Here is a 15,290-nt window from a genome sequence, read left to right on the forward strand (position 1 = left end):
CTATCCCTAAAACCTAACAGTCAATACCAGTGAAAAAAAAAAAAGTGACAGTTTACACCGATCACTTTTTTCCTTTCACTAGGTGATTGACAGGGGCGATCAAGGGGTTCATTGGGGTGCTGGGGGTGATCTGGGGCTAAGTTAAGTGTTTGGTGCTACTCACTGTGATGCCTGCTCTTCTGCTGAGACCAACCGACGAAAAGGACCAGCAGAGGAGAAGGGAAGCCATTAAAAACACATCATATTTACAAATATAATGTGTTAGATGGCTTCTGATTTGAGATTTTAAAAATCGCCAGCCTGCCAGCAACGATCATTGGCTGGCAGGCTGGTGACGTGACCCCCCCTCTAACTTTTGCCAGCCCGCGCTGGGCATGCGCGGGCCAGCTAAGCGCGTCATCTCGCCTCTCGCGAGATGACGCGTATATGCGTGACTGTGCCTGGAGCTGCCGCCTCTGGACCGCAATCCTGAGTTAGGCGGTCCAGAGGCGGTTAAATGGTGATGTTAGAAAGTGCAATTTGTCCCACAAAAAAGAAGCCCTCGTATGGCTCTGGGAAGGCAGGGAATAAAAAAAGAAAATGCAAGAATGGAAAAATGTCCTGTCCTGAAGAGATTAATATCAGTGTTTGGTACAACTCAGGAGTCATTTTCAAGAAATAACTAGAACAGTAATTTAAGATACTATAAATACGGAAAGATGGATGAAAATATCTATTACTAAATGTATTGACAGATGGATAATTCTTCTTTCTCAATGACATTCTTCGGGGAAGGTTACAGTCAGGGCCAAGACCCTCAGCAGGGAAAACCTAATGTGAAAATCTGCACACAGGTTTCAGGACCAGGTAAGGTTTTGGTAAAAGCTATAGCATTTACAAACTATGGTACAAAAATGTTAAATTTGTGCTTTTTGAAGCAGCTCTGACTTTCTGAGCACCTGTCATGTTTCCTGAGGTTCTACAATGTCCAGACAGTAGAAAACCCCCACAAATGACCCCATTTCAGAAAGTAGACACCCTAAGGTATTCGCTGATGGGCATAGTGAGTTCATAGAACTTTTAATTTTTTGTCACAAGTTAGCGGAAATCGATGATTTTTTATTTTTATTTTCCTTACAAAGTCTCATATTCCACTAACTTGTGACAAAAAATAAAACCTTCCATGAACTTACTATGCCCATCATGAAATACCTTGGGGTATCTTCTTTCCAAAATGGGGTCACTTGTGGGGTAGTTATACTGCCCTGGCATTTTAGGGGCCCAAATGCGTGCAAAGTAGTTTGAAATAAAAATGTGGTGTAAAAAATGGCCTGTGAAATCCAAAAGGTGCTCTTTGGAATGTGGGCCCCTTTGCCCGCCTAGGCTGCAAAAAAGTGTCACACATCTGGTATCGCCGTACTCAAAAGAAGTAGGGCAATGTGTTTTGGGGTGTCTTTTTACATATACCCATGCTGGGTGAGAGAAATATTTCGGCAAAAGACAACTTTTCCATTTTTTTTATACAAAGTTGGCATTTGACCAAGATATTTATCTCACCCAGCATGGGTATATGTAAAAAGACACCCCAAAACACATTCCCCAACTTCTCCTGAGTACGGCGATACCACATGTGTGACACTTTTGCAGCCTAGGTGGGCAAAGGGGCCCACATTCCACAGAGCATCTTTCGGATTTCACAGGCCATTTTTTTACAGATTTTGATTGCAAACTACTTTGCACACATTTGGGCCCCTAAAATGCCAGGGCAGTATAACCACCCCACAAGTGACCCCATTTTGGAAAGAAGACACCCCAAGGTATTCCGTGAGGGGCATGGCGAGTTCCTAGAATTTTTTATTTTTTGTCACAAGTTAGTGGAATATGAGACTTTGTAATAAAATAAAATAAAAAAAATCATCATTTTCCAAAAAAGAAAAAATTCTAGGAACTCACCATGCCCCTCACGGAATACCTTGGGGTGTCTCCTTTCCAAAATGGGTATATGTAAAATGACACCCCAAAACACATTCCCCAACTTCTCCTGAGTTTGGCGATACCACATGTGTGACACTTTTTTGCAGCCTAGATGCGCAAAGGTGCCCAAATTCCTTTTAGGAGGGCATTTTTAGACATTTGGATCCCAGACTTCTTCTCACGCTTTAAGGCACCTAAAAAGCCAGGGCAGTATAAATACCCCACATGTGACCCCATTTTGGAAAGAAGACACCCCAAGGTATTCAATGAGGGGCCTGGCGAGTTCATAGAATTTTTTTTTTTGGGGCATATGTTAGCGGAAATTGATTTATTTTTATTTTTTTTCTCACAAAGTCTCACTTTCCACTAACTTGGGACAAAAATTTCAATCTTTCATGGACTCAATATGCCCCTCAGCGAATACCTTGGGGTGTCTTCTTTCCAAAATGGGGTCATTTGTGGGGTGTTTGTACTGCCCTGGCATTTGAGGGTCTCCGCAATCATTACATGTATGGCCAGCATTAGGAGTTTCTGCTATTCTCCTTATATTGAGCATACAGGTAATGAGATTTTTTTTTTTCCCGTTCAGCCTCTGGGCTGAAAAAAAAAAATGAACGGCACAGATTTCTTCATTTACATCGATCAATGTGGATGAAAAAATCCCTGCTCAAAAAAAAAAAAGGAGAGTAAAGGCTTACACTGATCACTTTTTTCCTTTCACTAGGTGATTGACAGGGGCAAGAAGGGGTGATCAAGGGGTTAATTGGGGTGCAGGGAGGTGATCTGGGGCTAAGTGTGTGGTGTTTGGTGCTACTCTTTGTGATGCCTGCTCCTGTGCTGAGACCAACCGACCAAAAGGACCAGCAGAGGAGCAGGGAAGCCATTTAACACATTATATTTACAAATATAATGTGCTAGATGGCTTCTGATTCCTTTTTTTAAAAATCATCAGCTTGCCAGCCACGATCATTGGCTGGCAAGCTGATGACGTGACCCCCCTCGAACTATTGCCGGCCCGCGATGCGCATGTGCGGGCCGGCTAAGCGCTTCATCTTGCGTCTCGCGAGATGACGCATCGCTGCGTGACTCTATCTGACACTGCCGCCTCCGGACCGCGATCCTGCGTTAGGCGGTCCGGAGGCGGTTAAAGGGGTTGGGTCACTTCAGTAAATAGCATTTATCTTGTAAAGAAAGTTAAAGGGGTTGTCTCACTTTAGCTAATGCATTTATTATGTAGAGGAAGTTAGTACAAGACTCTTACTAATGTATTGTGATTGTCCATATTGCCTCCTTTGCTGGCTAGATTCATTTTTCCATCACATTATACACTGCTCATTTCCATGGTTACGACCACCCTGTAATCCAGCAGTGGTGATCTTGCTTGCACACTATAGGAAAAAGCACTAGCCTAGGTGCACTCCCACAGTCCCAGCCACCAAATAGGCTGTCGCTTTTTCTTATAGTGTACAAGCATGACCACCACTGATAGACTGCAGGGTGGTCGTAACCATGGAAACGAGCACTGTATAATGTGATGGAAAAATGAATCTAGCCAGCAAAGGAGGCAATATGGACAATCACAATACATTAATAAGTGCCTTGTATTAACTTTCTCTACATAATAAATGCTATTTGCTGAAATGATACAACCCCTTTAATACAAGGCACTTACTAATGTAATGTGATTATCCATATTGTCTCCTTTGCTGGCTTGATTAATTTCTTGTTAATGTCATTGGGGGGACACATCACCATGGGTATATGCCCAGCTACCACTAGGAGGCAACACTAGATGTAAAAAAAAACTGGTTGGCTCCGCCCAGGTGGGCTATCCCCTCTCCACAGACACTAGGCTAATCAGTTTTAGTCTAGTGTCCATAGGAGGCAGACACAACCTGCTTTTCTCCTGCAGGTCTTGCTGCTAATTTTCCTTTTTTCATTATTCTTTCTTTTTCCCCTGCTTTGGGTAGAGCTGGGTATTTGTCCATTGTTCCTTTCTTGCATATGCAATTTTTCTCTTTGGACTCTTCCTGGTCCTGGAGCCTCTTGGGTCACTTCCTTAGTTTTCTATCTACCATTTCATGCTATGGCCTCTCCAGGTCCTGTTGGGTCACATGGTCATCATGACAGCTATACGCCTGACTGTTTGCATGGCTGTTCTCTTTCCCACCCTCAAGAACTACTTTGGGACATCCCATGGTGCTGTGTCCCCTAATTACATTAATGAGAAAATTGGATTTTTGTACTTACGTAAAATTCCTCTCTCGTTCAATTCATTGGGGGACACAGATCCCACCGTCTGTTTTCATTATTTTTTTCTGTCACGGGCTGCTGTTCTCTTTTCCTCCCCCCGGTCCAGGATATGTTGGTTCTTTGCCTTTCTTTCTCTTTTCTACTGCTATTGGTACAAACTGATTAGCCTAGTGTCTGTGGAGAGGGTATAGCCCACCTGGGCGTAGCCAACCTTTTTTTATATCTAGTGTCACCTCCTAGAGAGGGTTTTTCTTTTCCATTACATTATACACTTTCCATGGTTACGACCACCCTGTAATCCAGCACCGTTAGCCGTGCTTGCACACTATAAGAAAACGTGCGGGCCTCTCTGGTGGCTGGGACCGTGGGAGTGTGCATAGAGCGGTAATTTTTCCTATAGTGTTCAAGCATGGCCACTGCTGCTGGATTACAGGGTGGTCATAACCATCGAAACGAGCAGTGTATAATGTGATGGAAAAATGAATCCAGTTACATTAGTAAGTGCCTTGTATTGACTTTCTCTACATGATAAATGCAATTTGCTGAAATGAGACAAACCCTTTAACCGTTGTAATCTGTAGTGTAATGTTATCTTTACAAGTGGAGCAGATTGTCCTCAGATTGGAATTAAGCCTGTATTAGGCTACTTTCACACTAGTGTTCGATCGGATCCGTTCTGAACGGATCCGCTCATATTAATGCAGACGGTCGCTCCGTTCTGAACGGATCCGTCTGCATTATATTGGCAAAAAATGGCTAAGTGTGAAATTAGCCTGAGCGGATCCGTCCAGACTTTTACATTGAAAGTCAATGGGGGACGGATCCGTTTGAAGATTGAGCCATATTGTGGCATCTTCAAACAGATCCGTCCCTATTGACTTACATTGTAAGTCTGGACGGATCCGCACGACCAGGCGGACACCCGAACGCTGCTTGCAGCGTTCAGGTGTCCGCTTGCTGAGCGGAGGCTGAACGCCGCCAGACTGATGCAGTCTGAGCGGATCCACATCCATTCAGACTGCATCAGGGCTTAGCCTTAGACGTTGCACGGCTCAAACTAAAGATTGTAATATCATTCGCAAATGAGCGATCTTTGCACTGTGTGATAGTTTCCAGCTAACGCAAAATCGCTCAATTCTTGATGATCGTCACCCACTCGTTAGAAGATCAAACTGTAGGTGTGGTGTAGTGTAGCAAGTTTATAATGGTCGATTTACCGATTACTACTCTGTGTAACCTGTGCATTTTAGAATGCTAACGAGTCGCTAGCTAGTCGATCATGAGTCGTCATCGGTACAAAATCTACTTTCTAGTACAGCCCTTAGCTTCTGCTCAAAAGGTGTTCCAGACTTTTATATCACTAAAATAATGTAAGCTATCAGCAGATAAGTGTTCTTTTTTCTTAAAATTAATCATTTTAATAGAACTTGTTCCACAATATGTTTTACAGAGGTTGCGTATGTGACTACTCCAATTACTATGGTTCAAGTTGGGCTGACTCTTTTAAAGGAGCCAGAATCTCTTCCAGAAAGGTATGTGCAATCCTGCAGCAGTTGAATACAGATGTGTAGTTTATTTCATACTAGAATATAGGGGAGATTTATCAACACCGACGTGTGATATCCCCTGTGCTACTGGAGGATTCCGTTCACTGCCGCTAAATGTGATTAGTTTATGGCAAGGTGCAGACTGTTTCAAAAATTAGCCAAATCCTTCTGCAATCCGTGAGCCTAAATGGAAAAGTAGAGTTCAGTCAGTCTTCATTTACGGCAGAAAACTTACATAAATTAATATAAATATATTCAGCCTTCTCGGAAAGTGGTGAGGGCTGTTATAAGGTGTTCGGCGGCTTTCTGTTAATTTATGTAACAGTTTTTTATTTTATTTGTATCATTGGCTTTCTCACTTCCATCCTGTCTTCTGAATCACCAACACTTATTATGGGTGATTTTAATATCCCCATTGATAATCCTTCCTTCTTTAACCTCCTCTCTTGGCCTATCACAACTTACTTCCTCTGCCACGCACGAACAGGGCAATAAACTTGATCTAGTCTTCTTCCGTCACTGTCATTCTTCTCATGATAATCCTACTTTTCACACTTAAAGAAATCTACACACCATTAACTGCCAACAACTCATTGACACCCTACAGTTAGCTCTTACCCAATTCTCTTCCTTCTCCTGTCCAGACTTGGCTGCCAATCATTACAACCATACCCTCAAAACCACCCTAGATGAAGAAGCTCCAATATCAGTCCGACCCTCCCGACACAGAACACGGCAACCCTGGAACACACCTGAAACACGTTTTCTCCAGCGGTGCTCCAAATGTGCAGTACGCTTATGGAGAAAATCCTGAATATCAGCAGACTTTCTCCATTATAAATGTATCCCTTAACATTGCCAAACTGAAATACTTCACCTCTTTAATCTCCTCACTCTCAAATAACCAAGAACACTTTTCACTCCCTTTTAAGCCCTAAAGTTCAAGAACCCGTCACTGAGCTCTGCTCTGATGACATGGCCATATATTTCAGAGATAAGATTGGCAATATCCACAAGGAAATTATCTCCCAGTCCCCACCCAATTTTAATCTTCTTCCTTCCCACACTTCCACATGCTCTCTCTCCTCTTTTGACCCTATAGCAGATGAAGAATTTTCCAGGCTTTTCTCTTCTTCTTGACCCACCACCTGCAGTAGTGATTATATTCCCTCACACCTTCTTCAGTCCCTCTCCCCAGCTATCATCACTCACCTTACTACAATATTCAACCTCTCTCTCTATTCTGGTATCTTTCTGTCCTCTTTCAAACATTCTGTTATAACCCCACTACTAAAAAAAAATATCTCTTGACCCGACCTGTGCTGCTAACTACCGACGTGTTTCTAACCTCCCCTTCATCTCTAAACTGCTGGAACGTCTTATTTCTTCTTGCTTAATAAGCTATCTCTCTGCTAACTCTCTTCTTGACCCCTTACAATCTGACTCGCCCTCTTCACTGTACAGAACCTGCCCTAAAAGAAATGGCTATTTTTCATTACTGATTCTTCTGGATCTCTCTGCAGCGTTTTACCACAAACTCCTTCTCACCATGTTCCACTCAATTGGCCTTAAAGGGGTTGTCCGGATTCAGAGCTGAACCCGGACATACCCAGATTTTCACCCAGGCAGCCCCCCTGACTTGAGCATCAGAGCAGTTTATGCTCCGATGCTCTCCCTTTCCCTGCGCAGGATCGCGCAGGGCAAGGGCTCTTTTATTTACTATAACAAACTGTCAAGCTAAAGCCTGCCCCTCAGAGCTGGTGACGTCACCGAACACACAGCTGTGCCGAAGTGTTTTATTGAAAACAAAAGAGCCTGTGACCTGCGCAATTTAGTGCAGGGCAAGGGAGTGCATCGGAGCATGAGATGCTAGCCTCAGGGGGGCTGTCTGGGTGAAAAAATAAGGGTATGTCCGGGTTCCACTCTGAACCCGGACAACCCCTTTAAAGTTCTACATAATTCATACCTCTCACTTCCGCCTTCATGACTTTTCTCGAGCTGCACCTATTCTCTGGAATGCTCTGCCACAGAATATCAGGTTAATTCCCACCTTCCCTACCTTCAAACGTGCCTTGAAAACAGATTTTTTCAGGCAAGCCTATCATAACTGTCTCCCAAGTAACTCCCCCCCCACCCCAACTCCTCAGACCTGAATTCGATGTTCAGATCGGCCAACACCACTACTTTCAGTACAAAAATTGCTCAATTACTGCATATCACAATTAACTACCATTTGTGTCACCCCTTTTTTCTCATATATTGTAAGCTCTTGCAAGCAGGGCCTTCGTTTCACTTGTATATTAGCCATTTATGTTGTTGATGTCTTTTGTTTTGTACATGAACCCTCTGACTTGTAAAGCGTTGGAGAATATGGTGGCGCTATATAAATGGTTTTGGAAATTTTCAGAAAAATTTCAAGATTTGCTTCTAAACTTATAAGCCTTCTAACGTCCCCAAAAAATAAAATGGCATTCACAAAATGATCCAAACATGAAGTAGACATATGGGGAATGTAAAGTAATAACAATTTTAGGAGGTATCACTATCTGTTTTAAAAGCAGAAAAATAGAAATTTAGAAAGTTGCGAATTTTTCAAAATTTTGGGTAAATTTGGTATTTTTTTATAAATAAAAACTGGAAAATTCTGGAAACCAGCTACCAGATTTTCTGGCAGATGATCGCTAATGAGCGTTCCTGTGAAGGATCTAAGGCCTCTTTCACACAACCGTATGGCTTTTTCTGTATTTAGCGTTCCGCAAAAAACAGATCTGCATAAAATACAGACGACGTCCGTGTGCATTCCGTTTTTTTCGGAACGGAACAGCCGGCCCCTGATAGAACATTACTATCCTTGTCCGTTATGCAGACATGTTCTGTCTTTGAATGGATCTGAAATACGGAAATGAAAGGCATACGGAGTACCTTCAGTTTTTTTGCGGATCAATTTAAATAAATGGTTCCGTATACGGAAAGCAAAAAAACGAAACGTAAACGTGTGCAAGAGGTCAAACTGCCTCCAGATGTCCAATGAACGAGCAACGAGTGCACTTCTTTTTCAACTCTGTGGTGGCATCAGTCATCTTCTTCAGAGTGGTTTGCTGAGGTAGCAGCATCTCAACCAGGGCGAGGAAGAGACTTGACAAGCTGATTAGAAAGGCCAGCTCCGTCCTAGAACTAGTGCAGGTGGTAGGTGAGAGAAGGATACTATCCAAGCTGATCATCCCATGCTTGAGACGGTGATAGCATTGGGCAGTACCATCAGTGACCGACTGTTTCACCCCAAGTGTGAGAAGGAGCGCTATCTGAAGTCAGTCCTCCCTGCTTGCTGTTAAGCTGTACAGATGACCCAAGTGGAGCCATACTGGACTCATCACTTACAGGTTCCTGTGGATGTGATTCCATCCAGAGATGGAATTCTATAAGCTGTGCTGTCCCTTATTTTTTTATCAGTACCCTGCACTGTAATGCCTTTATTTTGGAGTGTTTGTATTCTCTTTGCTGCTGTAACACTGTGAATTTCCCCATGGTGGGACTATTAAAGGATTATCTGTATAGAAAGCCACTATCGTCTAATTTTAGTCACGGTGGGGTTTAAAAAGGGCAAACACAGGGTCTTACTTAGCAGTGGCTTACCCAGAGGTTTTTATCTTTGGGCATCTGTTTGCCTTTGAAGGAAAATCCCAATTTTAAAAAGACAAATTATTACTACTTTTTTCCAAATCCACAGTATACTGCTGCAGTTCATCTTCTAGTGCAAAAACTAAATTTCCCTATATGATAAGGAGCTGTGGAATATGTCAGCGCTATGCAAGTGAGCAAAATAATTAACTAAACATATGATGTGCAATCTCTTGACACATATCACTGATGCAGGTCATTGTAATTACAACAGTTATGACTGACAGGCAAAAAAAGCTAAAGATTACCATGTATCATAAATATAAAAATTCCCAAGTATCCTTTGTGAGGAGAGCAGAAACATGCAGAACAAGATCAGACCTGGAATCGCACAGGGGCAGACATGTGCCAATCCGTCAGACTCCATATGTGGACCAACTAGCTCACCAAGAGACAAGTGACTCTGGCCCTGATGCTTCCTAATGTCATATGCTGATGGTCTAAGCACCCTGATAAGGATGGTTCAGTGCTGGAACCTCCTACTATTGCTCTAATAAACCCTATTATTAAATGTGCACCCATATGTAGCAGAGGCTATCAAGCAGGACAGCATACACCTACGTAATCACAGTTGTAGAATGTGTAAATTAATCCCTACGTCCTGACATGTTTGTCAAGTTGTCCTGGTTCATCAAGGAACCATCACAACTACAGCCTGGTACTGCCTAGCGGAAGTGTTGTTTGTATTTTGATGGGCTTTTTTCTGTTTTCTGCCTGTCAGTGATAACTGTACAGTCTCTTCAGAATGCAAAGGGGAGCAGTGGTTTTTCTGACCGACCTCACCACTTTCTACCGATTGAATATAATGCACTGGCGCTGTTTTTTAGTTAGAGTTGTTGTGTTTTTATGAGTCCTTTTCTTCATCCATGTAAGGGCAAGTTCAGATCACCGTTATGAATTCCATTAGAACATGGTCGACAGGATTTTCTAATTCCGTCCTGCAGAATGTATACCAGACAGATCCATTATGCTTTCCGTTATTTTCCTTTATAACCACGTATAACGGAAAGCAATAACGAAATTCATGACAGTGATGTGAACTAGAGTTGTTGCGATACCAAATTTTTGATTCGGTTTCGATACCATGAAAAAGTATTGCGATACTTGATACCATTCGATACCACGCGAAAAAAATAATCCAAAAAAGCCACATGCAATCCGCATTTTAAAAAATGGCGAATCGCGCATTTTTTTTTTTTTTTTTTTTTTTTTTATGTTCCGGCATTCACCACCTAGATTTTTTTTATATTTTAATAGTTTGGACTTTTCTGACGTGGCGATGTAATATGTTTATTATTTATATATTTTATATGTGAAATTGGGAAAAGGGGGTGATTTATACTTCATATTTTGGTGGGGGTTTTTTTTACTTTTTTTTTTTTTTTTTTTTTACAAATGATTTCCCCCCTTAGGGGCTAGAACCTGGGATCTTTCATCCCTTGTAGTATTCAGCCTGATAGATCTCTATCAGGGTGAATAGGACTTCACACTGTCCCTGCTGCTCTGTGCTTTGTGCACACAGCATCAGGGATGTTACCATGGCAACCAGGGATTCTGTAGCGTCCTGGCTGCCATGGTAACTGATCGGAGCCCCAGGCTTACACAGCTGGGGCTCCGATCAGAAGCTGCCACTGCACCACCAATGAGGGGGAGGGGAGAGGTCCCTGTGGCCACTGCCACCAATGATTTTAATACTGGGGGGTTGAGAGGGGCCGGCGCACTGTGCCACCAATGATTTTAATGGGATGGGGGGTTGAGGGGGGGCACACTGCACCACCAATGATAATTACCCCTTTATACAGGAGGCGGGTACTGGCAGATCAGCGGCAGTTAACCCCTTAGGTGCCGCACCTGAGGGGTTAACTGCCGCTGATCGCAGCTCCCTGTCAGGGGCAGGGTGCCGGCAATGTGATTCTGCTGCCAGCACCTGCCTCCTGTATTATGTGTTAAAGACTGACTACTGTATATGAGTCCAGACTAAGTATCAGGCTACACAGAACGGCGCCCAGCGATGTCCCAGCACTCACCATTAGTCCTGGGCGCCGCTCCGTTCTCCCGCAGTGCCCCATTACTGTCTCCTCTCCTGCTCCACATGCTGCTGATTACTATAGGAGTGATGGGAGGAGACATCAGCTTCACTAGTGGGCGTTCCTTCTCCCTGGCTGTAGCGCTGTCCAATCGCAGCGCAGGGAGAAGGAACACCCACTAGTAAAGCTGATGTTTCCTCCCATCGCTCCGATAGTAATCAGCAGCATGTGGAGCAGGAGAGGAGACAGTAATGGGGCACTGCAGGCGAACGGAGCGGCGCCCAGGACTAATGGTGAGTGCTGAGACATTGCTGGGTGCCGCTCTGTGTGGGAATAATCCTATCATTGGTGGCGCAGTGCGCCCGCCCCTCCTCCGCCCCTCTATTCTCATTGGTGATGCAGTGCGCCCGCCCCTCCTCCGCCCCTCTCTTCTCATTGGTGGCAGCAGCACAGGGGGAGGGAGGACTGCTTCCTTCTCCCCATGCTGCTGAGAGAACATGAGCGCGCCGATAGCAGCACGCTCATGTTCAGAGATACTAGACTGCGCAGAAGCGCAGCCCAGTATCGAAAAAACTGAAATCCCGGTATCGTATCGATACCGGGACAAAAGTATCGATTGGGTATCGAAATTTCGATACCCGCAACAACCATAATGTGAACCCGCCCTCAGATATATTTTATAGAATGCCTTTGTTTTTAATGCAGTTGGAAATAAGAGTCTGAACTACCAGCGATTTACAAATATTTAAATCCTTCATAACACCCTCCTTTGTTACGTAGACTTTGAACCTTATGGCAAATAAAAATGTATATCAATAGATAACAAAAAGTCCATGCGGTGACACGGATTGTAAGTCCAGTATTGATAGTATGCACATAGATGATAAAAAGGGTGCATCAGTGGTCACACTTGGATTTGTTAATATAATATTCAGCCATCCGGGTGTATTGTATTTTTGTTGACAACAGTCCACTGTTGCGATGGTATCTTTGTGTTGATATTGTCAACAAAATTACAATACACCCGGATGGCTGAATATTATATTAACAAATCCAAGTGTGACCACTGATGCACCCTTTTTATCGTCTATGTGCATACTATCAATACTGGACTAAGTTTTTTATTGTATGTTTTTTACCATTTGTTTTTACCATTTGTTTTGTACTACAGATTTTTTATAACTATCCTTTATAAATAAATGTGATATATGTATGAAATGCAGATGGTAGTGCCTGCTAATCAATTATATTAGTACACTACGAAGTGATTAGGTGAACCACTCATAGCAGAGCACCATTGCCATAGTGATGAGAGGTGAGCCACTGTATACCAAAGTGTATCTATTTATTTTTGTTGTTCTGCTCATCTAATGGAGCAAAACAACAAAAATAACAGAAGTGCTGGATCGGGCACGTAAGGCTGGGTTTTTGTCATATGATCAACATACACAACAGATGCCATACTGTGACATCTTTTTTAGGACTCTGCAGGATGGGAAAGTGTAGTGTACCACATGTTTTTCCTTCCTGCAAAGTCCAGCAAAAAACATGTAGGCTAACGTATCTTTGTGTGTGTACATTAAATATATGGCAAACATGTCATGTGAACCCATCCTAACAGAAGCTGAACAGACCCTGCTTACTATGATGGGTTTCGTTCAGTTTCCATTTATGAGCCTGTCTTTTTACCAGACCCAAAAAGTGCTGCATACAAGGCTTTTTTGTCTGGTCTTTAGACAGAATCTGTAACAGAAGCTCTAAACGCAGCCTCCACAACGCAGATATCAGCTAGTGTAGGCCAATATATGATGTATTTGAATTACTGTAAATTTCGTACTTCTCCTCGGGTAAAAATACTTCTCAAAAATGGTCTGAGGGGTATTTTTACTCTTCTGGAAAAAATGTAGTGTGACCTCTGGTGCCAGATCTGGCGCATCCAGACATGGAGGCCCAATTCAGATTCTTGCTATGGGGCCCACTGATTTTTTTTCGTATGCCCCTGGTGATAATCCATATTTTGATCCCTTGGCCAGAATGCACCATGTACGGGCACTCAAAATTTACTTTGCCTTATCTGTCGATAATTATGTATGTGCCAAAAGCAGTTTTCACTTCGGTTCCGAACAGACTTAGGGTTCTTTCACACTTGCGGCAGGACGGATCCGACAGGCTATTCACCCTGTCGGATCTGTCCTTCCGCTATTTCGCCGGACCGCTGCGCCGTCCCTATTGACTATAATGGGGACGGGGGGGAGCTCTGGTGCAGTACGGCAGTTTGCGGTCAGAGGCCGCCGGACTAAAAAGTCGGACATGCAGGACTTTTAGTCCGGCGGCCTTTGACCACGAATTAGCGTGCTGCGCCAGGAGCGGCGGCATGGCGAAATAGCGGAAGGACGGATCAGACAGGGTGAACAGCCTGTCGGATCCGTCCTGCCGCAAGTGTGAAAGTAAGTACCCTTATAGAGTGTCTGTAGACCATTACTGCTTAGTTTTGGTCTTTTTTTCATCTGTTTAAACATTTTTGTCTTCCAGTGGAGGAGTGTACACACCAGGAGCAGCATTCTCCAAAACCAAGTTGATTGACCGCCTCAACAAAGCTGGCATTCGTTTTACTGTGCTTAGTAAAACAGATACTTAAGTAATACTTTGCACTATCGCTAACCGCATGACTAATTGATATAGTACAACACTTAGGAACCAATTACCGTATTTTTCGCCCTATAGGACACACATTTTTCCGCCCAAAGTGGGGCGAAAATGTCAATGCGTCTTATGAGGAGAATACAAATGAGTGTTTCCATTATGGAAGCGCTCATTTGTACAGTAGGACCGGGGAGCAGTGAATGCCATTGTCCCTGTGCTAGCTCTGTACTCACTGCTGCATAGTCTTCGTCTTCTGGTGCCACATGCTGTGCTGTGACCTGCACAGAGTGTGAGTACGTAGGTGTGCTCTGTGACCTAACACTCTGTCACGTTGGGTCACAACACAGTGCGGCAGGAAGAGCTCAGGATCTCAGAAGCGGCTGCTGGAATTAGAGGTGAGTTGATTTATTTTTTTGTATGATTTGAAGTCTGAATAACATAGGGATCTGATCTGAGATCTGATTGGGGGTCTTATTAAGATGGGGGTCTGATCTGAGATCTGATTGGGGGTCTGAGCTGAGGTCTGTTTAGGGGTCTTATCAACATTTACGGTCTGATCTGAAGTCTGATTGGGGGTCTTATTAAAATTGGGGCTGTGATCTGAGGTGTGAGTAACATTGGGGGTCTAATTGGGGCTCTGAGCTGAGGTCTGAATAACATTGGGGTTCTGGTTGGATTTCTGATGAAAATAATTTTTTCCTTTTTTTCCTCCTCTAAAAAAAGTGTATTATATGGCGAAAAATACGGAAATACATTCATCTCTTTATTATTCACTTGAAAAATATTTGTGCTAATAAAAAATACTGTAAAATGTTAACATGTTTTTCATTAGCAAATAATGCAATAAAATCGATATTGACAGTCTAAATACTGTAGTTATGGATGGTTCAGCCTTTATGTCCTCTTATTTCAATACTTTGGGTTTGGCATACTGTACATTGTATGCTTTCGCTTGTGAGAAGTACTCCATCTGCATGGAGTTTGTATGTTTTCCCTGTGTTTGCATGTTTGCATGGGTTTCCTCTGGGTACTCCGGTTTTCTCCCACACTCCAAAGACATAAAGACATAATGATAGGGAACTTAAAGGAGTTATCCGAGAGTATAAACTGCCCCCCCCCATATGCCAGGCCCCCCAAACTGAATATACTTACCTGGCTCTCCGCTCCCTGAGCTGCTACTGGTCCCCGT

At 43.3% G+C, this 15,290-nt stretch overlaps 1 protein-coding gene across 1 annotated transcript in view; it reads left to right on the top strand.

Moving 5' to 3' along the window:
• The window catches only part of LOC122933724 (saccharopine dehydrogenase-like oxidoreductase), a 136,069-nt gene extending 121,085 nt beyond the window's left edge, over positions 1–14,984 (top strand). The window contains exons 10-12 of the mRNA XM_044288695.1: positions 735–846; positions 5,657–5,738; positions 13,991–14,984. Of these exons, the coding sequence (XP_044144630.1) occupies positions 735–846; positions 5,657–5,738; positions 13,991–14,096 (300 nt within the window). The 3' untranslated portion in view covers positions 14,097–14,984. The remainder of the gene's footprint in view (positions 1–734; positions 847–5,656; positions 5,739–13,990) is intronic.
• Positions 14,985–15,290: the final 306 nt, after the last annotated feature.

The sequence above is a fragment of the Bufo gargarizans genome, chromosome 4 (genome assembly GCF_014858855.1).
Source record: "Bufo gargarizans isolate SCDJY-AF-19 chromosome 4, ASM1485885v1, whole genome shotgun sequence".
NCBI classification, from domain to species: Eukaryota; Metazoa; Chordata; class Amphibia; order Anura; family Bufonidae; genus Bufo; species Bufo gargarizans.